The sequence below is a fragment of the Cannabis sativa genome, chromosome 6, assembly GCF_029168945.1.
Source record: "Cannabis sativa cultivar Pink pepper isolate KNU-18-1 chromosome 6, ASM2916894v1, whole genome shotgun sequence".
Lineage (NCBI taxonomy): Eukaryota > Viridiplantae > Streptophyta > Magnoliopsida > Rosales > Cannabaceae > Cannabis > Cannabis sativa.
Genome location: NC_083606.1, coordinates 50,972,136 through 50,983,777, shown reverse-complemented (window position 1 = coordinate 50,983,777; position 11,642 = coordinate 50,972,136). Strand labels below are relative to the sequence as shown.

The following is an 11,642-nucleotide window of genomic DNA, read 5'->3' as shown; positions in this document are numbered from 1 at the left end:
ATATTAATGATTATTTATTGTTATTATTGTTACATTGATATTTTTTAGTTTTTTTAGTTATAACCTCCCAATTAGAATATAATTTACTTGGTCCAAGTGTATTCTTGAATAGAGGTTCTACTGTATATTTAAAAAATTGTATACCAAATTAGATTTTGGGAGCACTAACAAAAACTAACATGAAAACAAAAGACAAACGATGTCCAAAAATCACAGTTTCACCTATATCTCTGGAAAGGTACCATCAAATGGTATAAAAAAATACAAACGATGCAAATCTTACATGCATTCCTTTTGAACCCGGATGTTTTTCAAAAGAAAAGATGTAAAGTGGAGGACCATATCTCTGTTGGAAACAAACAAACAAACAAAGCCAGAGCAAAAAACCAACTATTTTTTTACTTTTGCATTATGGATCGAAATAGAAAAAAGCAAAAGTAAAAAGTAATTATAAAGAAATAAAAGTGAAAACTCATTACCCAAATGCAAAATAAAGCTTAAGAATTAATAAGAAAAGAAGAATACCAGTCAGTCACGGTGGAGCTGTCGACGTCGGGTCTTGGTCGAGAAAATAATCTGGCTGCACTCGATGGAGTCTTGGAGGATGTTGCCTGTATGTGCCGTCGCATGTGGGCTGTTCAGGCGAGAGACAGTTTCAGACGAGAGAGAGAGAGAGAGAGAGAGAGAGAGAGAGAGAGAGAGAGAGAGAGAGAGAGAGAGAGAGAGAGAGAGAGAGAGAGAGAGAGAGAGAGTTTCGGACGAGAGAAGAGGTACGTACCGAGAGAAAGAGAAGGCTGGTGGACGGACGGTGGGAGGCCGGCAATCTTTTGAAATGGCGGCTGGCGCTTCTATGCTGGATTTTGAAATGGGGGATGGGTCTGCTAGAGTTTCGAAATGGGATGGGTCTGATGCGTGCAAATGAAATTAATGTTTGTGAAAATTGAGTTTTACAAATGTATTAACCTTTTTTGCTTCAGTGGAGAACTGTGGTAAATGTATTAATCTCAATTTTGAACCGAATAAAAAAAATGGCTTCACTTTTCCACCGATGCAAAATGTAAAAGATAATTTTTAAAATTATCACATTATTCCTCGATCCTGCTCTTTGCGTCGGGGAACGAGCCAACGCTAATTGGTATTTTTTAGCTTCGGTTATACTCTAAAGCATACAAATTCCCCTTATTTTTTGCCTCGGTCAACTATTTTGGTGAGACGTGTTAGCCGACGTAAATAGTACATTTTGTAGTAAATTGTGAGTTTTATTTAGGGCATAAAATTCCAACTTGTTTTAGCTCTTCGTCAAAATCTGTTCGAATCAAGCCTCTCTCTAATCCAAGAATACAAAGAAGCAAAGTCAGTGGATACAAAGTGTTGGATTTTGTACCCTAAATAAAACCCATTTTAAAATAATTACATTTACTAATTAATAAAGATCAGAAATTGTATTTTATATTGCATGGTTCACATGATTTATTTCATAATTATATTTAATGTATAAATTCTATTAAGTCCAAAACGTATGTATTTGTTCATGATTATAGTGTTATTAGCACAGTGGAATATAATCATGATTATATGTTCAAAAGTTTAATTCCCATGATTTGTCAGTTCACTGGATTTAGACTGGCATGATAATCTGTTATAGGTATACTTACACCTTGGATAAGTGTTATGTCCTTTCTAGGGCATTGGAAAAGTTTACCAGTATTGGATTTATGGAGTATACATTAAAAGGGACCGATATTGATCTTAGATAAGATATCATAAACTTACTGTTATATCTTTCTAAGTCAATATCAATGGTTGATCTTAGGTCTATGGATCTTAATCTTAACATGGTTAGGTTCGATTTGAAAAGTGTTATTTATGTTCTTTGATTTGTTAGTTAAGCCTACCTTTTGGTCTGGGTGATACGTACATTTTGGGAACATGATAGTACAATTGAGTGGGAGCGCTAAACATAGATATGGAATCTATAGCTTCTATCTGGACATAAAAGTGAAACGATGATCTCCTTCAAGCTTGGCTGAATAGAGATAAATGATTGAGATCTCATTTCAGTAATTATATTATTTTACTGGAATATCATTTATAGGTAGCTAAGTGTTTTAAGGATAAAATACTTTGAAAGGTAGAACGGTAAATTTGTCCATATTCAATGTAGATCATCTATAGAGGATCGTTGACTATTAGGATTGTAACAATGGATAATCATAACGTATCTATATCGTGGTACATATAGAGCGTTCTATATAACTGAGAGTGCATTCAATTCCAAGTTCTATAGTGGTTCAATGAGGATTTAATAAGTTGAGAATTTACTTGGTAAATTCTAGATCTACTTATTGAAAGCTCAGTTATATAGGCCCATGGTCCCCTCACTAGTTGAGATAATACTGCTTGCAGACTCAATCAATTGATTTTAATTAATCAATTATAATTCTAAAATTAGACTATGTCCTATTTAAAAGGTTTTATGGTCAATTTGTTAATTAAGAGACTTTGTATGGTCTAATTAATAAATTATATAAATGGCAGTTTTATTCAGTAATTAATTATAATTATTAAATAAATAGTTTTGGTATTTATATGTTTGAATTGAAAAATATGGTATTATTGAAAAGAATAATAAGTGGTTGAAATAAAGTGGCAAAAATCTAACTAGAAATTGGTCCCTTAATATGCACGGCCAAGAAGTGATTTTTTGCCCAATATTTTTTTTTAATCCATATAATTACACCCTAAGCCCTAGTTCAAACACTATAAAAGGAGGAACATGATGCTCTCATCTCATCCAATTGACATTTTGTCACATTAATGTCTTCAACCATACTAGATGAGAGAGTTCCTTTCTTAGTGATTTCAAAACCTCCTTTATTGTTCTTCACCTATTCGAACTCATAGTGAATGAGTACCATGCCCACACATAGCAAGTCAAGTACTCAATCATAGTGAGTAAGACGGTGGTAACCAAACCCAAAGGAGAGAAAGAGATCCAGGTTTAGATCTTGATAATGCTCTGCTACAGAAAGGAATCAAGGGCTAGAGATCTTGAACGAAAGGAGTCATATTATTCCACTGCAATCAATGTAAGATTTTTTTAAACCCTTATGTGTTTATTTTATTGTTTTAGAGAATTCATATTTAGGATGTTAATCAACATACTTTTTAGTAAATCTAGATCCTGGTAAAATATTTCAAACAAAGGTGGTTTCGGGATAGGCTAGAATTGATGAATTGAGCGCAGACGTTGCAATTGATGTCCATTCAAACAGATCGAGATTTCTAGGGGTTTTTAAAAATTGCAATGGAGAAACAATCGCAGATATAGCAATCCCTTTTAATCGAATAGGTGATTTGTACATACAAGAATTGAAGGGGCTTCTTTTAGCCCTTCAATGGTTTGACAAAGAAAGGTTCCCAGTTCACTTCATTGAAACAGATTGTAAATCCATAACAGATGCATTGAGGAAGGAGCAAGACTATTATATATAGTGTGTTTGGAGATCTTTTAACTTAGCTAAGGGTTTTGCTCTCCTCCCGAGCGTCTCTCTTCGCTACATCCGTTGATTTGCGATCACGACAACTTATGACTTGGCAAAGAAGGCTTTAATGTTTTCTGAAGCAATTTGCTGGATCGGTCACGAGGCTTGTGCTATCAACTCCTTCTTTTGTCTTGGCAGCCTCCTTACCATAAAATAAAAAAATATAATTTTAATTCTCTAACATTTTTTTCAAATTTCACAAATAGTTTTATTTTTTGGCAATGAAATTTCACAGAAAGTGCAATTTATTTTATAACAATAATTAATATAATTAATGATTTAATATTACAAAGTAAACTAAGTATGACTAGACAACAACAAGAATATAATAGAAAACTTGGAAAGAAAAAAAAAAACAGATCAGCAAAGCAGAAAAACACGTTTAAAATATTTTAAATTAAAAATGTTTAAATATAAGCACAATTATATGTACCAAGGCAAGATGATTATGATATTCGGAGTTTCGAAGGTTAGAGCAGAAGCAAATGCAGTACACAATGTTCAAGTTGAGAATCGAGATATAACAAATAATGACTAAGACGACACAAGTCAAAAAACAGCAAAAAAAATTTGTTTTGGTTTTGTTTTTATGAGAAAACAAAAACAAGGATTACCGTAACATACATGCACTTTGTCCGCAGTATTTTTTTTTTTCACACATCTACTTATTACGTAGGCTTACTTAAAAAATATCAAACATGTTTATTAAAAGAAGAAAGTATAGGAATGTGAAATAACATAGGGGACTTGGTAAAACTCTTGTAATCAATGTTAATTAATATTAAAGAATATGTAATCCGACGAAACACGATAAAATATGAGTAGTTGCGCAATTATATGATAAAAACAACAATAGTCAACGACTTACTTTATGTTTTTGACAAAATATGATTAGTACAGGTGCAAAATAATTTGTATTCCTATATATCACCTAACCAACATTACATCTCAAAATCATGTGTTAAATATTTTTGCAATATTAAACAAATAAAACTTCTGAATTGTGATTCAAGTTTATCGGATTCTCCATCTTGTTGTGGACCACCACGTACCCTATACAAGAATGATACTAATAATAATACGTTTAAAATGTCAAAAAGCCAACGAAATAAGCCTGGCCAGGTCATTATCATAGCGTTTGAATACTTTAAATAATGTTTTATACTTAGCGACTATAATGGATTATAAATTTATTTACATAAATATGTAGCCCATCTACTCAGCTAAACCCATTGGTGTATATCTACTAAACGAAAGTTGAATCTGGTTCTTAAGTTTTAATTGTCCCATTTTGTTGGATAGACAAAAAAAATAGACACAACCCACTCATTGTTTTACATACCTATTTGTGTTTTTACTTCATCTATAGTAACCTAACCAAAAATGGGAAATTCTTCCTCTACTCTGCCTATTAAAACCGTCTTCAAGCTTTCATCGCCTCTACCCTCTTGGCCACCAGGTATATATTTATATTCCGTCAATATGTGTTTGTGTACATGTAGTATAATTATGTTTGAAATTGTATATTTTTAGTTGAATGGTGATCATGAATATATTTTACAGGTGAAGGTTTTGCTAAAGGAACCATAGATTTGGGAGAGCTAGAAGTTTGTCAAATAACAAGTTTTAACAAAGTTTGGTCAGCCACTAAGGGAGGACCAGATAATCTTGGGGCAACCTTCTACGAACCCTCACCAATTCCAGAAGGCTTCCACTTGTTAGGATTTTACAGCCAGCCCAACAACAAACCCCTCTTCGGATGGGCACTAGCTGTAAAAGACAGCAATGGTTCATCATCAGCTTTAGCTCAACCAATTGACTACACTCTCATTTGGAGCAGCGCTTCTCGCAAAGTCAAGGGCGATGGCAATGGCTACATATGGCTTCCAACTCCACCAGAGGGCTACAAAGCCGCCGGCATGGTTGTCACCAACACCCCACAAAAACCTCCCCTTGACAAGGTCCGTTGTGTGCGCTCCGACCTTACCGAGCCCTGCGAGGAGGAGACATGGATCTGGGCACAGAAAAAGGCACCAACCATCGATGAAGCTGATGGTTTTGATATCTATAGTCTTCGCCCGACGAACAGAGGAATTGAATTGCCTGGAGTGAGAGTCGGTACATTCACTGTTAGAAACAGTGGAAGTACTATAACTTCAACTTTGGCTTGTTTGAAGAATGTGAATCCTAACAAGAATTCATATATGCCTAATTTGGAGCAAGTAAAGGCTCTGTTTCGAGCTTACGCTCCTTTGATCTACTTTCATCCGGACGAGAAGTTCCTCCCTTCTTCAGTAAACTGGTATTTTGATAACGGAGCACTTTTATACCAAAAGGGAGAAGATCAATCATCCAAAGCCGTTGGGATCAAAGTCGAACAGGATGGCTCAAACCTCCCACAAGGTGGCGCAAACGACGGGTCGTTTTGGCTGGACTTACCGGTGGACAACGATGCAAAAGAGAAAGTGAAAAAAGGTGACTTGAGTAGTGCTCAAGTTTACCTACACGCTAAACCAATATTGGGGTCCACGTTTACCGACATAGGGATATGGTTATTCTTCCCATTTAATGGTCCGGCAAGAGCTAAGGTGGGGCCTCTTGATATCCCTTTGGGTAAAATTGGCGAACACATAGGGGACTGGGAACACTTGACGCTCAGAGTCAGCAATTTTAACGGAGAGTTATGGCTTCTCTACTTGTCTCAGCACAGTAAAGGTCAATGGGTCGAAGCTTCGGAGCTCGAATTCGGCAGTGGTAATAAACCAGTCGCTTACGCGTCGCTTAACGGTCACGCGCTGTACAGGAAGCCGGGTACAGTTATGCAAGGAGGTGGAGAGGTTGGGATTAGGAATGACACTGCCAAGAGCAAATTTGTTATGGACACGGAGAAGGGGTTTTCAATAGTGGCGGGTGAGTATATGGGGTCTGCAATAGTTGAGCCGCCATGGCTGAATTATTTGAGGAAATGGGGTCCGAGAATTGTCTACGACTCGGCAGATGAGGTGGAGAAGATTCAGAATGCTTTGCCTGGGAATGTTAAGTTGCCCAGTGAAATTTTTGGGGAAGACGGCCCAACTGGTCCCAAGCTCAAGCGCAGTTGGAGCGGAGATGAAGTGATATGAGAATACTATTATTATTTATTAACTCCACCATTATTGAATATTGATTGTGTGTTATTGTGTTATTGTTGAGTCATTAACGGTTATGGAATATTTAATAATCTATAATTGCACATTTTATTTATTTTAATAGTTTTGAAAGGGAAGTTATTTGTTTTATAGAAAAGTAAAAGATGAGTGGTTGAGTTGGTATACCAATTATTTTATCTATACAAATTATTCTCTATGGTCATAGTTCGTTTTAGAATTAAATGATTTTATATAAAATATGGGCAGGTTTTTTTGTTTTTTTTATTTTTTTAATAGATTATGAAATTTTATTAATAACTAGCTAAAATAATAGTCTGCAATTCAATCAGGACATCTCGCTCATTGTAAAGAGAAAATTATATTGTATACCCACTTTTCTTTACTTGTTTTAAGTTTAACCTTTATTTCCATATTCTTTAAGATATACTCACTTTTATAGACGATGTGCATATTATATCCCTTACATAAATGTAAATTATGTGCTACACTTAAGTGGAAGGTAAGGATATATTAGACAATTCACTCATAAAAGTGGATAGATTTTAATTAAATAATATATAAAGGTATTTTTGGTTAATGGATACAAAAAAGAGGTATTTCTCAACTTATCTCCATTGTAAACACGACTAGGATTTGAAAGAAAAGGAAAACTTACAAAAATACTAGAATTTGGGTTAACTTTTACAAAAATACTGTCATATGAAAAAAAAAATTCAAAAATACTGTGTTTTTATAAAACAACAGTGGAACACAAAACAAAACAACTAAAAATAATAGTAGAACAACTAAAAAACAACTATAGAACAACATAGTATTTTTAAAAGAAAACACAGTATTTTGAAGAAAAAAAATCCACTCCACAGTAAAAAAGTAAAAAAGTTAGAAATTTCAATTTGTGGTGTAAATAATCCATTAAAAAAATGAGTCAAATAATTCACTGCCTAATTTTAATCTTTTGACAAAAAAACTAAATAAAATCAAATTAAAAAGATTGCAACATCAGAATTAACCTTAAGAACAATGAAGTAAAATTATAACTAATATGCAGAATCAAATCAACTAAGAACTTATTCAACAAACAATTAGCAATGACAAGATTAACTATATACAAAAAAGAATCGATGATAATGCAGGGATGAACAAACCAATAAATACCAGAAAAGATAAAAATAATAAAACAATAAAATCAAGACCAAGATATATACTTATTCAAGTCATCTAGATCAATGTGATCTATGGCTTTACTTTAGTTCTGGAACACCATCAAAATCGTCTTTATTGATTGAGAAAGAATAGAGTACATTACAATCGAGATTGATTCCCTATTTGGATTTTCTCAAAATATTTATCTATCGCACTCTTACCCAAGAATCTTCTTCATTTATAAAAGATTCTTCATACAAATTCTAAACTCAATCTCTATCGTTTCTCGCTACCTCTCAATCTCAATCTTTAACTTCAAAGTCACCTCTCAAAACTCGTACCTCCAAAATGATAAGTGTTGGTGGTTGTTATTCATGTTTCTGAGCAAGGGACATGTGGCATAATTAGAGAAGAAGATTTGTTAACCTCCCAAATTAGCATAGACGACCATAAAGATTTCTTGCGGAGATGTCTTGCTAATCTGGGAGGAGTTTTACAGATACTTGATGGAGAGAGTCATCCACTACAATAATTTGGTCTTTTAGTGACACTATTTAGTGACCCACACAAAAGGTTTGGGTCACTAAAGAGTTAGGAGTGATTTTTAGTGACATGCACAATTAGATTCTAAATATTCAATGTTAGTCTCTTTTAATGCGCCTCACTAAAAATATAGAGGTTCACTAAAGAGTAAAATCAATTTTTTTCTAATTTTTATTAATTTGAAAAATACTGGTTTTTAGTCACGTGTCAAGCGCGATTGGGTAAATATGTCCCGACTCACCTGGCGCGTCACTATATCATAATCTTAAATTTTCTTAAAAAAAACACAGCTGTAAAGTTTTTTTCAAAAAAAAAGAAATAAAAGTAAATAAAAATATAACCAGCTGTAATTATACACAGCTGTTAACATACTTTAATAATTAAAAAAATAAAAAATAAAAACAAAGATATTGTAATAAGGGTTTACAATATAGAAACCCTAACTGATAGAAGTAAATAAGCCAAGCCGCACAACATTTTTTGCTTCTCGTCTTTCTTCTTTCCCCTCCTCTCACTGCTGACTAGCATCTCTGACGAACAGCAGCCAAGAGGCTCCATGGCGACCAACGCTCCTTCGCCCAAGTTTGCATTTCTTCTCCTCTCTCTCTCTCTCTCTCTCTCTCTCTCTCTCTCTACAGGGGAATATATAAGCGGACCATTGAAGCTGCGATTTTAGACGGGTGAACGGTGCTAATATATGCTTGAGGATGAACAAGTCACCCGAGTTAGGCGTCGTTAAGTTGGAAGAGAGGTTGACGAAAGAGTCACGCGAGGTGCTCTGTGAGGGATGGACTTAACCCTGACAGAGTGGATCAACGATGGTGGAGCGAAAGAAGAAGATGAGAGCACCACCATCGTTGATCTTGGTGGGTTTATTCTGGAGTTTCACTATCTGCTATTTTTTTTTACAATAAAATAAGTAAATTAAAGAAGCAGTGAAAAGAAAAATGAGAATTGATTGGATTTTGTTTTGTAATTTTAATTTTGGTTCATTTGTAATCACAAATCTGTGGAATTTATTTTTTTTATTTGGGGTTTTCTTTTGAATTTGTTTAATCTCTGTAAAAGTAATTGGGTTATATATGTTCATATTGTACAGATTTGAATTTTTTTTCATTATAATAATTTTGTAATTTTTCTGAATTTTAGAGTGTAAATAATAAATTTTTGTGTATGATAAATCAAAAAAAAATAATTAATTATTCTGCCCAAATTAACAAATTAAATTTTTCAAAAAAAAAAAAATAATAAAAGTAATAACATTGAGGGGTGAAACAGTAAATTTATCCCTACTCGGTGTAAATCATCTATAGAGGATCTTTGATTAATGGGATTAGAACGATGGTTAAATGTTTATAGCGTATCTATATCGTGGAACATATAGAGCATTCGATATAACTGAGAGTGCGATTCCAAGTTCTATGGTGGATGCAACAAGGAATTAATATGTTAGGGAATTTACTTGGTAAAATTTAGATTTTTTTATTGGAAGCTTGGCTGTATAGGCCCATGGTCCCCATACTAGTTGAGACAATACTGCTTGTAAGACTCAGTTAATTGATTTAAAATAATCAATTATAATTCTAAAGTTAACCTATGTCTAGTTTATGAATTTTCGTTAATTTAGGTTTGAATGGAAATTTTAGGGTTGTAACCATAAAATTTTCAAACTTAGGATACTTTGTTTTATTTAATTATTAAATAAAATTGATAATATCCTAACCAACAATTTTTTTTTCAAATTGTTTATTTTTGTTATATTTAATTCATTAAATTATATGATTAAGAATATAATATTAGGAATATCTAAATTTTAAATTCAAGATATTATATTATATTATATTATTAGATATTAAATTAATTTAAATTATTTAAATAAACTAATAATTCGAAAATTAGTTAGATATTTGAATTTAAGTTAGAATTGAGGATATTTAGGAGATTTTAAATATTTTTCAAATATTCTCTAACAACCTAAATTTTAAATTCTAGTTAAGATATATTTTAAATATTTCAATTTTAAAATAGAAATATCTTAACCTACTTTCCAGTTATATATTACATGTTTATTTGTAATGTTTATTTATTTATACATTTATTTATTCAAATTTTTTTACAAACCTTTTATTTATTTGATATAAATTGCTATGATTAACTTGTTGACAGATCCAATGATCTTATTTTAATCATAGTCCAATTGTCCATAGATCTTATAAATAATTTGTAATAGATAAAAGCTGCAATTTCTTTCATCTGTGTAAACCTAGTAACATGATAGGGCACATCCAAATCATTTGACCTGTGTGAGCCTATGTGCTTGCTTTTGGGCTTAGATGCATATGAGAAGCCCATTTAAGTTTTATTAATTAAATAAACTAGGTTGCTAAAATAAAATTTCACATAAGTAATTTTATTCAGGCCCAAATAGTATTGGACTTATTCAATGAATAATAATTATTTATTTAATGGTTAAATTCCTATCTTTTGGGCCTTGTGTGAGAGTTAAGGGGCTAATAGTTGTGGGTACGACATATTGAACCCAACCCTCCCTCACATGAACCACCCAATTGTGAACGTCCATTTGCCTTATTTAAATAATTGTATTAGGTTAATTATATTAGTCTAACCTAATTAAAATTGAATTAGCAACATTATTAGCTTTAAATATATGAAATTTATTTTTTATTGAATATTTTAAAGTTAATTTTAGAAAAATACTTAGTTAATGAAATATATTCTAGATAGTTATTTCTAGTAACTAATTATATTTCTAATATTTAATTAATTAGAAAAGTAAATATTTAAGTTGAAAATTAATTATTTATTAATAAATCTTGGATCAACTTGAATTAGAATATTTTTCCTAGTATTAAATTAGAATTAATAATTAAGTTATTTTTATACTTAATTATTTGATTCTTTTATTTAATACATTTAATTAAATTAAAAATTAAATATTTAAGTTGATTTTATTCTAGACACTTAAATATTAATTAATTTAAGAATATTTAATTATATAGAAAATTATATTTTTAAGTTGGAAATTTTAATTTCAGAACAACTTAAATTAGAATAATTTTCAAAATATATTTTATTTTATTTCATTAATCTTTTTTCTTACCATAATTTCGAAATTGCATTTATTTAATGCAAATAATTTTGATTTTTTTATAACAAAATAGATTAAAGTTGAAAATTAGTTAATTTTAGATCAACTTAAATCAAGTAAATTTTTCATTAATGATTAATTAAAATAAATGGA

General features: G+C 31.7%; 1 protein-coding gene across 1 annotated transcript; it reads left to right on the top strand.

Annotated features, from left to right (window-relative positions):
- Positions 1–4,655: 4,655 nt before the first annotated feature.
- LOC115725671 (hypothetical protein At1g04090) lies at positions 4,656–6,862 on the top strand. The gene is made up of 2 exons (XM_030655255.2): positions 4,656–5,004; positions 5,109–6,862. The coding sequence occupies exons 1-2, from the start codon at positions 4,929–4,931 to the stop codon at positions 6,665–6,667; spliced, it is 1,635 nt and encodes a 544-aa protein (XP_030511115.1). The 5' UTR covers positions 4,656–4,928; the 3' UTR covers positions 6,668–6,862.
- The last annotated feature ends 4,780 nt before the right edge of the window (positions 6,863–11,642 follow it).

What these genes read in the sequence shown, in the direction of transcription:
- LOC115725671 (XM_030655255.2), top strand. Translation starts at nt 4,929, where the DNA reads ATGGGAAATTCTTCCTCTACTCTGCCTATTAAAACCGTCTTCAAGCTT. An exon ending in TCTACCCTCTTGGCCACCAG is followed by an intron (nt 5,005 to 5,108) that starts GTATATATTTAT and finishes TATATTTTACAG; the next exon opens with GTGAAGGTTTTGCTAAAGGA.